General features: G+C 37.3%; 1 protein-coding gene across 4 annotated transcripts in view; it reads right to left on the bottom strand.

Moving 5' to 3' along the window:
- Positions 1 to 5022: 5022 nt before the first annotated feature.
- kif13ba (kinesin family member 13Ba) overlaps positions 5023 to 15821 on the bottom strand; it is a 45073-nt gene continuing 34274 nt past the window's right edge. For 2 of the 4 annotated variants that reach the window (XM_016572690.1, XM_016572688.1), the window contains exons 27-40: positions 15417 to 15516; positions 14824 to 14950; positions 14457 to 14512; positions 14184 to 14308; positions 13919 to 14095; positions 13614 to 13706; positions 12892 to 13047; positions 12360 to 12437; positions 12193 to 12246; positions 11987 to 12101; positions 11379 to 11512; positions 9666 to 9731; positions 8717 to 9398; positions 5023 to 7107 (exon numbers count right to left, since the gene is read on the bottom strand). In XM_016572690.1, coding sequence (XP_016428176.1) covers positions 6899 to 7107; positions 8717 to 9398; positions 9666 to 9731; positions 11379 to 11512; positions 11987 to 12101; positions 12193 to 12246; positions 12360 to 12437; positions 12892 to 13047; positions 13614 to 13706; positions 13919 to 14095; positions 14184 to 14308; positions 14457 to 14512; positions 14824 to 14950; positions 15417 to 15516 — 2172 coding nt within the window. In that variant the 3' untranslated portion in view covers positions 5023 to 6898. The remainder of the gene's footprint in view (positions 7108 to 8716; positions 9399 to 9665; positions 9732 to 11378; positions 11513 to 11986; positions 12102 to 12192; positions 12247 to 12359; positions 12438 to 12891; positions 13048 to 13613; positions 13707 to 13918; positions 14096 to 14183; positions 14309 to 14456; positions 14513 to 14823; positions 14951 to 15416; positions 15517 to 15821) is intronic. The other 2 variants (XM_016572689.1, XM_016572691.1) reach the window with 2 other exon arrangements.

Consider the following 15821-nt stretch of genomic DNA (forward strand, 5'->3'; position numbering starts at 1 on the left):
ATGTACCGTATTGTCCCGAATATAAGACGACCCTGATTATAAGACGACCCCCCCCTTTTTCCAGATGTACCTTTTGGAAAAAGGCTTTTTAAAAACCAAATCTTGTTTTTTCTCAGTAAAACACATTTTGTCTTCAATTATTTTCATATTGCATATTTTTCCTATTTTAATTTTTGTTTTGAAAGTATGGTAAAAACTGGTAAAATGTACCAACAATCACATTTAAAAAATATACACTTTTTGATATACCATTAAAAAACAAAACAAAACAGGTAGTCCATCTGAATTAGGACATTTAGGCTATCCATCTAATTAGTAGCCTACCAAAATCTTATTAACAGTCGAAGTTAAATCTTACTGTAGTCTTCAAATCTGGGTACTGTCTTGCGTTTTAAAATCACAAAGGGAGTTTGGTCCCATCAGGCTAACGTGACAGTCACGACTCATGCAGCTGTAAGGTTTTCTTTTTCTTTTGTTTTTACTCGCGATCTTTACAACACGCATTACATTACGTATTTCATGGCACACTCGTTTTATGCGTATTTGGCGCCACCTAGTGTTGTGGGTGTATTATTGACATGTCAAAGTCTAGACCCTGAATATAAGACGACCGCGTTTTTTCAGATGTATTTCCAAGAAAAAAACATTGTCTTATATTCGGGACAATACGGTAAGTAAAACAAAATAGTTTTATGACCAGTATGAAATACTTGTCGTTGTGAAATTGGCAAAACGTTAATTGTGGACCCTGGTTGTCAGCGTCAAAGTTGTATAGGACTGTTTTTGCAGTACCATAACCGGCCTGCTGGCTTCAGCAATTATGTATTGCACTTTTAATTACTAGCGGCAGCTTATTTATGTTCCTGCCGCTACACAACTGTGCATCTCTGCAGGGAGGCGTCGAAGGCTGTCTGGAAACTGAAGCCTACTCGTGAAGATTGTGCCATTATATTTCAGCATTAGCAGACATTCAGTCGGGCTCTTCTGCAGGCCTCTCTAAAAGCAATCAGACAACAGCCGTTTATTTGAACGTGTATAACCTCAAAGTGTTCTACTCAGCCAATAACTGTGCAAACGTTTCAGCAGCACGCGGCTGGAAAATGTTGTAGCATTGGGAATTTCTTCGTCTCAGCGGACACTTGACAATCAGGGTGACGACGTTCCAGTACAAAAAAACCTGTTGGTGTTTGCCCACGTGTCCAAATATGGGGTTTCTTCCATGGGGATTAATAACCATTATTTCCTAAATTAAAGTGGATTTAACCACTCTAATAAATATCCCATGTAATTGCTTGTTTGTTTTTTTGTTTGTTGAATAATCATAAAATGTCACTTTAAGGGGGAGGGTTATGGTGCTTTGGGTTCTTTACACCAACCTACATATATGTTGTTTTTTTTGTTTCATTTATCTGGTACTGTTTCAAAGAAAGAACAGAAGAGGGATGGACTAGTTCAGGTTATTTTTATTTGTGCTTCAGAACTGAAATATGGTGCTTGTTTTAAAAAAAGGAAAGGAGATACTAACCACATGCCCTCTCCCACCTTTTACAGTCTTTCCTCTTTGCCTTTTAGGAAGCTGCTTTCTTTGTGTAATGCACATCATTGCAGTCACAAATAAGCTTTTTTTTTAGACGTATCAAAATAGCTATCGGATGACAAACCTGTGAAAAGTATCAGCTGCTTCAAAAGTTCTCTCAGAATGTCCGAAATACCATTTCAACACCTTTGTTCCTATTGAGCGTTAGATTTCAGTCGATGAGATCGCCACTAGCTAACAAACAAGCTCGTATTTAAAGAGTCCGTCGCAGCCGAACGTGAAGTTTGAACATGGGCTTCAGCCTTAATGCAAGTATTTTTAAGCACTTAAATGACAGAATGTGTCAAATCTGTCAACACGTCATTTCTGTGAAAATTAACTGTAGATGACGCTGTTTAAGTTAACGTTAATGTTCCTAGATACATTTATTCCATAAATCTACATAAGCTTAACATAAATGTACCAAGTCTATTTGATAAAATATGTATCGAAAGAATATTGTATGTTAGGAGAGAATATTAATTGGAAATGAAATTTCTCACTTTAGGAAATTCTGCTAAGCAGATAAATCTGTCAAATGAGACTTTATTTGTTTCTCTAGTTATGCCTTGTAATTTGGTTGAATTAAATCAAGTACAATCTGTTCCTTTGTAAGGGTGACCGGGGCTATTTGGCACATTTTTTACTTCAGTGAATATTTGACATTGTGTGATTATTGTTACTGTATATAGAATCAAACTTTACAGACTCTAGCAGTGCTATTTACATCGGAAACCTGCTGTGTATAAACAGATTTGAGAAAACACCATTTAAAAAATTTAAAAAAATGTTTTTTATCTATATATACACACATACATACATACACACACACACACACACTCTCTCTCTCTCTAAAAAAAATAATATTAAACATCACGTTTCATATGGATTATTGCAAATACATGTTTGTATTTAAAATATATTATTATTGACTTGGCTTTTCAGGAGAAAAAAATTGTAATCAAATTCAATTAGCTTTGGCTAAAAAAATTTTAATGAATTATACAAAACTACAACACATAAAACTTGACAATTTGCCCCAACCTGAATTTTGAACCTAAAATACTTTTAAAAATTGAATCTAAGTTTATATCCACTTTCTTATATGAATATATATATAATCAGTAAAAATTAAATATAAAGCAAAAAATATCAAATTAATGTTTTGGCTAACAGAAATTTAAATAAATTGTATGAAATTACAGCTTTCTCCAACTGAATTCTGAATCTGAAAAATACATTTTATATGTTTAAATCTGTTTTCATTATATAATTGTAATGCAGATTTGGTTTTATTGCGTTCAGCAGCTGTTAGAAAAGATATTGACATATGAATGCGAAATCAAGCATTGCTGCATTTTTTATTTTTTTTTGTAGTTACTGAAATATAATCCTTGTGACAATTTCCCTATGTGACAACTAGCCCCAGTCTCTGTTTTCAATTTCAGAGTTTTTCATTAAACCTCAGTCAAAATATTAGATGCTATTATAGCGAGACTGAACAGTATTGCAAACTGCCATTCATACTTTCAGCTGAGAAAAGTGTAGAATTGTCCTCTAAATGTTTTAAGTCAGCTGGCATCGCCAACCCAAATTTGAGCATAAAGTATCGTAAGCTTGCACAGCAATCATGTAGTCTTGTATATTTTATTATAGGATACAGACAGTCCAATCTTAGTAAACGCTTTCTTAGAAACAGTATTGCGGCACAATGTGATGATGGACAAGTGCCCAGTCAGTTACCCAGAAGTCTTTATTAAGCTAGTGTTGGAACGTGTTTGGAACAGAAGTCTGTCGTGAAAGAATGAGGGAACACTTTGACTGTGTTTTTAATCTGTCCATGTTCAATATGTGAATATATTAAATACATATAAATATATTCTATGAGTATAAAAAAATTCAAAATATATCACTGTTGTATTAACTTGAAATAGTCTAATCATGTATCTCTTATTACAAAATTTAGTGCCTTTTTTGGACAGTAGACTGTTCTGTAATATGTAGTATAAAACGCATATGCTGTTACTTTTTTAAGTTTTGTTTTGACACTCTTTTGTTCATTTTCAAACTTTGTTTTGAAGTTGTTTTTATTTTAGAACTGTACCTTCTAGAGAATAAAAACTTGAGCTGAAAGACACGGTCTGATCATACTTTTTATACATCACTTCAGAATTATTAAATAGTGCATGAAAATTCTGACTATTCCTAATTCTGAAATTGTAACTGGATTGTTATTTGAAGACTGAAGATAAATCTGTGCAGCTGCTCTTTTCCATGCAGAAAAAAAAAAATTAGCTGTCAGTTATTTTGAAAGAAAAACAAAGATAATTAAAAAGGTCAAAATTTGAACATCGGTACTTGAATATTTTCTCTCCTTCAAGTCAAGGTAAAGTAGGCTAAGACTGGAACCCCTAAAACACACACTAAAAAAAAACTAAAAAAAACAGTTATAAGACAAAAGTGTAAATCGGTTCACTTTTTATTTTTCTTTACAGCCAGATTATTGTACAGTCAATATAAAAGAAATTATAAATGAATTATTATACATGATTATTCTTTGGATATCAGCATAGAATTGCAGATAATTAAATTAATCAAACACAGCCTTGTACTCGGATTGAATTTTCAAGATGCAGTTATATACAAAACACATACACGCGTATACTCTGGGTTCAAACGCTCCATATACGGGACAACTTTCACGACATAAAATCATCAGGACGAGGCACAGACTAGTGGTGAAAGATGGAGCCGTCCACTCACTGCTCACAAAAAAGGAGGGGAAAAAGAAAAAAAAAAAACCTACAAAAGTAGAGCAGCAACTTCCTGCCAAGTGCTTCGTCTGACATCTGTGTAAACAGCAGGGCCCAAAGCTTCCTTCAAAACCTCTTTCTCCTGATGCCCTTAATGGGAAGGATTTCATACAGGAGGAAAGCACGAGTCTCCACACCTGTATTTAGTATTTAACTTCAAAAGGCCACTGTGTGGTTGCTCAGATATGGCTCTGGATCAATGCCATTTGTGATAGATCGAGGTGTCATTACAGCTACTGCAGACTTGCTGACGTTGAACGGAATGGATGTAGGGTGCATTCAACCGTTTTAGTGAAGAAAAATGGTAAATTGCACTTGAAAACAAAAACACCTAGTACACATCTAGTTAAAAGCAACTATGATTGAAATGTTGGGCCGTGGAGATCAGCTTACTGAAAATGTCTTCAATAAGTTCATTTCCCCTTTCTTTTTAAAGCAGGGCTGTCCAAACTCGGTCGTGGAGGGCCGGCGTCCTGCAGAGTTTAGCTCCAACTTGCCTCAACACACCTGACTGGAAGTTTCTATGCCTAGTAAGAGCTTGATTAGCTGGTTCAGGTGTGTTTAATTAGGGTTGGAGCTAAACTCTGCAGGACACGGCCCTCCAGGACCGAGTTTGGACAGCCCTGTTTTAATGCAACTCATGTTCAAAACAGTGAACCATCAAATTCCTACAAGCACTTTTAATGGTATTGCTACAACAGAAATGTATTAAAACTTAGTTGAGACTTGTCATTCTAAAGGCAATCAATCTATTACCTTTAAATTAATACTTAAAGAATGACTAGTTACTAATGTGAGCCAGTAGGACTTCAAATCCTACCGTCTGAAGCCGTTGTTGCTAATCAAAGCAACAAGGACGTGCGCGTTTGTTTTTTCTCATTATGAATGAGGCACAGATCAAGATGCATAAAAAAAAAAAAAAAAATAGGAAGGAGTTAACCAAATTTTGACTGAACACAAACATCAACACCACACTACAGAAAAATGAAAGGCAACTTCAAACTGTGGAGAAATGCATGTTCTCTCGGATGGAAATTTTGAAATGTTTTTGACTTTTGAGCACCAAATCCAGTGAAAAGCAGATTTACAGTGGATCTTCGGTTAGTTTACAACAAAACTAAGTACCCTTTGGGCACATAAGCTATCTACTATAACTCAAATGTGCAAATTAATTTTCCATTCAAGGGATTTTTACACTTTATAAATTCAATTTACATAACTACAATCATTAAAATATATTTTAATAACTTGATATTGCATTAGACTTCAGAAATCACATGATGATTTCCACGAATAGAATATAAAAGGAACGAAATAACACACTTTTTCTCCATCATGATGTGAACAAGCATCATATCTACATGGAATCATGCTCCTTATTAAAAAACTATATAAATGTGACCACTTTGCCCATACAGTATGCTAAAAATATTGAAATGAAATTACTTTTAGATCTTTTAATTTGAATAAATAAGATGAAGGTTATTGCCAGTAATTGGTCCAATACACAAAACTGGAATGTGCTTTAACCGTGACCTTCTTGTGGAAGACAGTCTTTTAGAAACCAATCAAACTGAGCCACTTTAAACTGCAGCACAAAGTTATCTGAGGTTGAAGTAGTTTCAATAACCCTATTCCAATTAAAAGGCTGTAAATAAGACACTTTAAAATATTTTTTTTCAGTCCAATCATCAAAACCATTAAGAGAGGGTCTAATTAAGCCAGTCAATTTAACCTGAATGTGCCAATTCAGTCAAGTCTAAAAATTCACCATGAGCAATTAAGGATACACACACAGCAGGTGGTTTCCTCCAAAAATACTGATAGGCAATTCTTCCAATGATAACAAACCAAATAAAATATCCCATCTTGTGGATATAGCCATCCAATCACTGGTCAAGTAATAGCAGTACTCCACAACGAAGAATGAGGAAATATCAAAAACCTACATTAACTTGCTCAGGGCGGCACCTATGGCAAAATCCAACTGGGCATATCCAATGACTCTGATTGGATCCCTGAGATAATCTCTTACATGTCTACCATACCATAGTGTTACGAAGGTGCAGTGAGGGATGCCGAACAAGAAATGGGTTGACTTGAAAGGCACATTCAGGAAACTAAAAACCGACTAAATCAAGCATAATTTGTAGTATCAAGTCCAAAAATGGACTCTTGATAAAACCAGGGCACAAACAAAAATGATGGGTTGATCTCAAAGACCCGGCAGATTCATTTACAGTCAACTCAAAGAGACTTGCTTGAGTTAACAAACCATGGAACACAGCTGAAGCAGCATGTTAAAAATTGATAGCACTCCCACATGCTACACATTAGCATAGCACCGAAACTGATAGAGGGGTTTGTGAGGGAATGTTGTACCACCTCCATGCAAAGTTGGGTATCAGAATGCTCCATTAACCCAAGCACAGTGATGGATGGAGTTGAACTCCTCGGTTAGATTGAGATGTTGGAGGTGGAGCTTCTGTCCTGCTCAGCTCATTGTCAATTAGCTGGTCCAGGATTTGCGATTCTCTCCTTTCTGAATGGCAGTGCCGGCTCCTCCCCTCAGTTGCTGACTGAACTCCCCGCTGCGGCGATTTTCGGTATGCCTTTTGGAAGCTTCTCGTCGAGTCAGTCGATCTGGACGGACTAGCACCCCGTAACCAGGGTTGCATCGGAAGTATTGGTGGCCCTCGACGGAACCATCATTCTTACCTAGTGGACAAAGGATAGAAAAGGAACAAGGTTGGTAAATCGGTCTCACCAAGGTGTCAATGTCTCAGAAAACTTAAAGGGTTAGTTCACCCAAAAATGAAAATTAGCCCACAAATTACTCACCCTCAAGTCATCCTAGGTGTATATGACTTTCTTCTTTCAGACGAATCCAGTCAGAGTTATATTCAAAATTGTCTTTGATCTTTCAAGCTGTTTAATGCCACTCAGCGGGTGTTGCATGCATCAGTCCAAAAGAAGTGAAATAAAAAGTCTCACACGGCTCCGGGGGTGAACAAAGCTCCGGGCGGATGACGTATGAGGTCAGCTTTGCGCATGCGCCGCTCAGAAGTGACGCACGCGGAAGCGCAGGGGAGAGATCAAAACAAAACAACGGTCACTTATTAGAAGTACAAAACGAAGATTTGTAAAGAAGAATGTCGGAAGATTTCGATGACTGGTTTTCCTTTGCTAAAGTAAGGAAACTTTGCTTCCTTTGCTCCTGTAAACAAACGTTGGTTTTCACGAGACTCACCGGCGCAACGCTGAACTGATACGTCATCCGCCCGGAGCTGCTTCCGTGTAGGACTGTTGGCTCAAAGCTACATTAAAGTGATTATTATGTTTTGAATATGGATATTTTTCTTACAAAAACACATCGATTCGCTACAGAAGGCCTTTGTTCACCCCCCGGAGCTGTGTGAGACACTTTTTTATGGATGGGTGCTTTTTATTTAACTTCTTTGGGCTAATTTTTTTTGGGTGAACTAACCTTTTAAAGAGGTCATGAACTGAGAAATCAAAATTCCCTTGATCCTTTGATGTATAAGAGGTCTTTGTGCTAGACATTCTTTAAGTTTCAGAACTCAAAACTTTCTCATTAGTCTAAAAACAGCTTATATTGAAGCCAGTCTGCCAAAACGACAGGTTGTTGAATGTGCCACTTTATGACATAATAGTGTGGCTAAACCCCACCTCCGCAGAAGATGATCAATGCCTGCTTCTACATCGCTGCCTGTTCAGCCCCGCCCACCGATTCACACAGGTAGTGTAAATAATGAGAGGCAAACGCAGGTTTTTGATTAATTTTATTTTTAATGAAGTTCCAAACCACGTCAGTAAGAACTTGGTCCTTTGTTCACTTCATTTTACGGATTTGTTTACAAACAAGGCACAATTCGACGCAGGATTTTCAGAAAGATTCAAATTAAAAGACGACGCTGTGTCGACTATATTGGATCCGACAGTAATGTCGCACCACACAAGTGTGAGTCACTGTCTTTATTATATGGTCACTATTGCTTTGTTATTACAGATCGTTTGATATGTACTGAGTATTTATGCGTTTTTAAACCTAAAACACAGCAGCATCCATCCATGAAGGATATAAGCTGTCAAACATACACAACTGTTAGCCAATCATAGCAGTGGGCGTTTACTTCTGAGTCTACAATCTGTCACACCTATTCAGAACAGTACAGAAAATAGCCTATTACTTCTAAATTATATTTTTTGATGTAAAAATCGTAACATTCTAAGTGGACCTCAGAGAACAGTACCACATAAACAAAGGCAGTTCATGACCCCTTTAATAATGGAAGATCTAACTCACCTGAGGGAGTGTCCAACTCGACCCCGACCCAGATGCCTTCGGAGAAGTGCGTTGGGCCGATGTAGCGGACCGTGCCGGACTTGTTGGATCCGACAGTGACTCTCCCTCCCACCTTGAGCCAAGCAAGTTCCTTGGGTTCCACATCCTCGAAGGTTATCTCTAGCTTCTCCAGGCTGTTAGTTTGCATTGTGGTTGCTTTTCCATCTCCAAGAATGTTACTGAAAGACCTGAGTTCATTGGCTTTGACCTTCTGGAGGGAGAAAGGGCTGTCTGTGGAGGTACTCAACACCAGGGGAGGGGTTGCATTTAGCTGTGCTTCCTGCTGAGAGGTGGTGACACCATTCCTGTGGGCCGCCTGGGTATCTTCCTCTTTTCTAGGCCTGTCAGATCTTAGCCCAGCTTCTACAGGAGCAACAGAGGCATTAACAGGGGTCGGTAGACAGTCTTCGTTGTCGTGCCTGGATGCTACGGGACCCGCTTGGGAATTGGGAGTAGAGGTAAGGTCCCCGCAAGCTATGGAGACGTCGGAAAGGGTGGCAGTGGAGACGCTAGTAGAAAAATAGCCACTGGAGGCCTCGCTGATGGGGCTCAGGGGCAGGTCATGCGGATCATGCATAGAGGACGGGGCATCAGGCCCATCTGAGTGTCTGTCTGAAGCAGGACTCTTCCCCATTACTGCAACCTACGGGGAAGGACGTCCAAAACCACAAGGAACATTTAACTACACCTCAACCTATCATCTGACTCTCACACAGAGAGCACATGCTAGGAAAACCACAGATTTAATAGCATGCAATTTACATCACATGCAGGAGAGAAAGACTGGGCTCTTAAAATATCTTCCTAGGCTATACTTTTGCAAAATACAAGTCTGTAACCCAATTCATCATTCATATTTATTTAATTTCGCCGAAGACGGAGCATGAGTTCAGAGTGGAGATCTACTTACCGGTTCTATTCTTACTCTTCCTTCATCAGGGTTGTTGGCTGTTTGCATCATTATTCGTGGCATATGCTGGAGAGATGAATGGAACGTATTAAATTTGTTTTTACGATTTCGGTAATGGTTTTCAGAGAGGCGGCATAAAGCTTGATTTAAGTGTCACGAGTTCATTTTTTATGTCGGGAGCCTTTGGATTACGTTTGATCTAAAGTACTGACAGATCAAAAGTCTGCGTGCAGGGGAGGAGTGATGTACACGATGAAATATCACTGTCATATTTTTTTTCCCTCTACGCATCCGTTGAAAGCATGCTGGGAGATATGATGAAAGGGTATGGCTTGACAATTAATCTTGGGGAAATTAAACACTGGAGTTTATCTATGGACTCCTGCCTAACATATAATCAGGTTTCCCTGACATGATTTACTTTGACAAAATGAGGACACTGTTTTAATCATGGAAAACCAAAAAAGCCTGTTTTCTCACAAAAAAATCCACTACCAAGCAATAAGGCTTAATTTAAAGACTTAATTTTCCTCATACGAGATGGATAATATATCACAGATACAGTATATGGGCTATGTAGTAGCATATGGAATTTCTGTCTATATGGAAATGAGGAGGCATTAAGACAGAACGACATTACGCTAGAATCTAAAATTGACTCAAATTAAATCGGTCAACAGGATTTGCATCCCTCTTTGATTACCACATATGATTTAGTCATCTAAATGCAGCATATTTCTGACAGGCTTTGTAGGCGCTAAAATGGCTATTTTTATGACTGATACTCTACATCACTTTTTTTTTTTTTACATTTATGCATGAAATTACCCCATGGAACTACTATTGACAGGAATTTACAAACAAGAAATGTTTATAAGCATTGGTATTGCTTGTCTTTTGAATACATTTAATAATTTGAGTTCTTTGTAACGGGAACATACTTTGAAAAAATAAAGAGGTGGGTGAATCTCATCAAAAAATCTCAAGAAAAAACATTCACATTTATTTATATATTAATTAACTACAATTAAGCACATTTTACCCCCAAATACTACATGATATATACTAGGGCTGCACGATTATGACAAAAATCATAATTGTTGATTATTCCTTTGAAATTGTAATTGCGTTTATTCATTTACGATTAAATGAATGATGGTTACACCTTTGTTTGAAGCAACTGCATGCCATATTTTTATATGAAAATCAATTGTGGCATCCGTAATTGTAATTGTGATTAGAAATTCGATTAATTGTGCAGCCCTAATATATACATAACTGGACTTCAAATTTAAATATATTACTTTGCCTTAAAAATGCTTTATTTATTGTTTGTTATATTGTTATGCATACATATATTCTTCATACTTATTATAAATTTAAAATTGTTCCTTTTGGTTTTTGGGCTAAATATAATATCAGCATAAAGTAAATGCACTACAACAAACACTACATAATATACATAATTGGAATTCAAAATTTTATATACCAATTTGCCATAGAAATTCTTCATTTATAGTTTATTCTTTATATTTTTATGTATGCATATATATTCTTTTTATTGGGTATAATTTTTAAATAATTTTTCCTTTTGATTTTAGGGTTAAATGTGACCTGGACATTTCTTGACAGTTTTCATAAGACTCACCCAGGTGACCAAAGCAAGGTTTTAGGCATAGTTCACTAATTAAAGAGTCCAAAATGTGACCAGACCTGTTGGGAGTGTGGAGAAGGCCTCAAATCTTTCTTGTCGTCGCGTACAGGGAACAGGGACTTGAGCAGCTTGGGCATCTGAGGAACCAGGGCCTTGACTGGGGAGATATAAGCAGCAGCAAGCCCTGAAAAACCTGTGGGTGGGTTGGGAAGGAGGCAAACAGCAAGGCAGAGGTGTGGAGAAAGACGACAACGGTGGTGAAACAGAGACAGATGTAGAAAAGATATAAAAGGAGTGCATGAAGTCACAGTCACATAAAAATGTCACGCTGACATTTTTTGACAGATGAAAAGAAGCTGAAGTTGAACAAGACGGGGAAAGTTTTTCAGCGATAACCAAAAGGTTGCAGGCTTAAACCCCGAACTGGCACTATTGTGCCATTGATAAAGATACAGGGATTTTCTCTGTAATAAGTGGTTGTTAAATTCATAAATCAGGTTCGAAATGAGAGGTCAGTCAGAAATGAATCACATTTACAGTAGAGAGCACAGAGTTGAAAGTTGAAAGGACAGTCAAATAAAGAATGGGTCATGCTGGAAACGGAAAGGAAGATTATTTTCTTATACATCCTGTAGCGCTCACTTTAAGAGTGACCGTTATGTCGTACCTTGCTCTGGGTCCTGATTCTGTGTAGGTGGTGTAGGAGGTCTGGAAGGTCGTGGCAGTGTTTTGCTGAACTGAGGGGATGTCCCAAAGATATCCTGCTGACTCTCCCATCGATTCTTACATAAGCAAATTGGATATTAGAGGTTACATAAAAAGACCCATTTCCTGTGGTGGACCATGTGTCTTATTTTCACCCTAGAATCTCACCTTGTTGTCATCCAGCACTGAGTTTAGTGACAGATCCTGTCTGCTTCCAGATAACTAGAGGAGAAAAAGGTGATGTGTGAATACAGAATGTGCCAGGCTGCGATGATGCTGAGTTTTCTTAACATTTCTGTCTGTTAAGATGACTTTAAGGCTGCAGATGCGCTTACCCGGTGCACGCTGGGAGAGCTGAGACTGCGTCTGCTGCCCTTGCCTTTACCTGCCAAATGCTCCTTCACTGCCACCTCCTGTAGCACATGATAAAAAACTGATTTACATGATGAAAACTGGACTAGACAGCACTGGGAAGTCACCATTCATTTCAGTGATATGATTCATAGGACTGCTTGTTTTAATGAACCGTTTAAAAAATGGAAAGTGCATTGGCAGCATTCATGTTTCATTTATAGAGTAAAATATGTTTTTAATTAAAATACTGCTGCGTATCACAGCATAAGTTTATACAGAATGAGTCAAGTCTCGTGCTTAACATATTACTCCCCTGTTTTACTCCCAAAGTACAGTGATTTACAAACACTTTGCCAATCAGTTAAAAGGAAAAATGAATCATTACATTGGCTACAATACTAATCAGATAAAGTCTTCCTTTAAGATTCAGATTGAAACAAAAAACTATGTACTCAAATGGATTAAATGCAATCTTATCAGATTAAATGATATTAATGAATGTAGCTGTGTGACCTGTCTCAGACGGTCCAGTGTGAGGATGTTCTCCACAGCCAGGACGCTCCGCAGGTACTTCTCTATGGCAGCTTCGTTGTCTGACGATTTGGGGTTCTCAGCGCTGGCGGCCACACGGGCCAGCATCTCCCTGTCCTCTGAGCTCTGACTGTCCTGCTGACATACATAGCCGAGAGAGACAGGTGCTCGTAAACAAACACTCTTTATCTTTATCAGAGCAGATTTTGCTGATTTTTGCAGTGATACATATGCGCTAATGATATTTATATTATTTAATATTTTAGAATTATCAGCAAAAATTTTCACCTTGCTTCAGTTCTGAAATCTACTGACAATTCTATTCTGAATTGGTGTTATTTTAGTATTTATAAGACTATTATTAGTTTTGTTTTATATATATTTTAATTATATATTTCAGTTTTAGTTTTAGTAATTGTAGTACTTTAGCTAAAACTTATTTTATTTCAGTTAGTTGCCAAAGCAACATTTAGTTTTTCATCTAATATTTAGATTTTATTATTTTTATTTCATCTGTATTTCAATAAAACAAATTAACAGTTTTAGTTACCACACTATTCTGAATTTGAAGAGAAATTATTCTATATTGTCATTGGTCACTGAAAACACATATCATTCAGATTATGCATTATTTATTATTCATATTATGCATTACATAGACACACACATAAATATATTTTTGAAAACAGATTTTGTATGCTTACCCCTGGGATGTTGGAGACGACTTCAAAGGTCACACCACAGCCAGGAACAGTGCTCCTGGTGGACATTCTCCTTAAGAAATTTTGAGCAAACCCCTGTTTAAACCAAAAAAATAATTAAAAATATGCAGAGGCAAATATAAAAATCATCATTTTTTATATCTAAAGCTTGAAATTCCTTAAAAAGTATAAGGTTTATATCAACTAAGCACTAAAAATATCTGGCACAGCTGTATGTAAAATGTACAAAGACATTTTTCTACAGTTCTGATGATAGTGTAGGTTATACAAAGTAGGCTATCCCACACCTGTCGTCCAGTGAGATTCACACAGATGCGTTTGCGCAAGACTAGCTGCATCTCTGCAGGATGGCTGAGCTGAACCACGGTGCGGATAATCAAGTATACTCTCTGATCTGGGGCGGCACCTCGACTCAGCTGTGGACATTCATGAACGGTGGAGTCCCAAGAAGCTTCGGCTTTCACCTGGAAGAAAAATAGTTTTTAATACATTCCTTTAAAACCAACTAGGGAGCCTCTGAGAGCCCTGAGAGTGCGTAGGTCATATTCTCACCTCTCCATCATAGTGCTTGACAATCTGAAGGTCAAAAAATTCATCCTCATCTTCAGAGCTGAGCATGGCGTCCCAGCCGCCCGCCTCGGGAACGTCTAGGTTCTCCTGAGAGCTGAAGTCATCAGCTGGAGGAAGGAAGAAGAGAAACACAGGATGGAAAAGTGTGAAAATGAATGTTAAGATAAATAGTGCTTGCAGTGGAAGAAAGGTCACAGAGGACATTGCATTTCTGCAGAGAATATTGCTGTTTTTAAGCAGGCAGGAAAAACATACCGCTTAGGTCGAGGAAGAGCACTGGAATGTGAGTTTCCATTCCAGGTACTGGTACCCTGCCAAGAAAGACATAAAAATCAACCGAAAGGCCAAATACTCAAGACTAAACATTTGTAAAAATGTTTAACTGATACTGACATTCATTTAACAAACAAAGCCTCAAATCCAAATATTATTTATTAAAACACATCATTTAAGGTTTATAACAACCTGCCTAAAAAGCAAACTGCACAGAACTGGATTGACATTACATATCATTCAAACCTCTGACAGACAACATGTTTACCAGCTATCTATAACATTATATAATGTAAGTGTTCAGTGTAAATGCAAATTGTTCGGAATGGTTGTAGCAGCAGTGCTGTACCACTCAGCAGGAGCTCCTGGTATTCCACTGCCAGCAGAGGGCACCATCACTGCATTTCTCTCCTCTGTGAGCGTCAGACGCCACTCAAGCAGCTGGGCCTCCCTCTCCACATCATCCTCAGACTTATCTGGTCATAGAGAGCAAACTAGTCACCATTGATTTCTCTAATTTCATGCTAAGCAAAACCCATTTCCAATTGAGTCCCTTCAACTATATAACTATATATATATATATATAAATAAAATAAATTATTATTAAAAATAATAAATTATATAAAATATATAAATATATGTAAATTAATTAGAAAATTTATATACACACAATTTATACAAATTAAAATACATCCCTATTGATCTATAAAAGCATTATTTGATTTTATAATAACATTAAACAAATCAAAAAAAAAAAAAAAAACATACAAAATCAGATCCACATTTCTTCTGTCTGCTCTATATCTAATCAGTCTGCTTGTTTCTCAAAGAGTGTGACACGAGCTCCCCAAAGCAAATTAGCAACAAACTAAAGTGAGGAACGCACTATTTTGTAGTCCATTACTGAGCTAAGACAAGTACATGTGTGTATCTGGTTTTTACCTGTTTTGCTGACCAACGTCTGAAGATGTTGGTCCAGATACTCTTGTCTCTTAGTGAGAGCAGTGAGCCACTGACGCCGCAGACGCTCCAGATCTCGCTCCTACAGGATGATGGACAAATGCATAAACACAAAAGCTTCTATTGCTTGTCCATTTCTATTTTGCTAATAAAGGCTTTTTATGTCTTTAATGGGCAGGACAGAGGAGAAAGACAGGAAAGAAGTGGGAGGAAGAGACAGGAATGTGCTGAGGAAATGACGCAGATCGGATTCAAAACTGAATCTCAGCAGGAGCACCACAACACCATGAAAAATAATATAATATAATATAATATAATATAATATAATTTTTTTGTTAGTTTTGACTGCTTTTATTGTCCTCATTTGTAAATCGCTTTGGATAAAAG

The sequence above is a fragment of the Sinocyclocheilus rhinocerous genome, unplaced genomic scaffold (genome assembly GCF_001515625.1).
Source record: "Sinocyclocheilus rhinocerous isolate Xijiao unplaced genomic scaffold, SAMN03320098_v1.1 scaffold1163, whole genome shotgun sequence".
NCBI lineage: Eukaryota > Metazoa > Chordata > Actinopteri > Cypriniformes > Cyprinidae > Sinocyclocheilus > Sinocyclocheilus rhinocerous.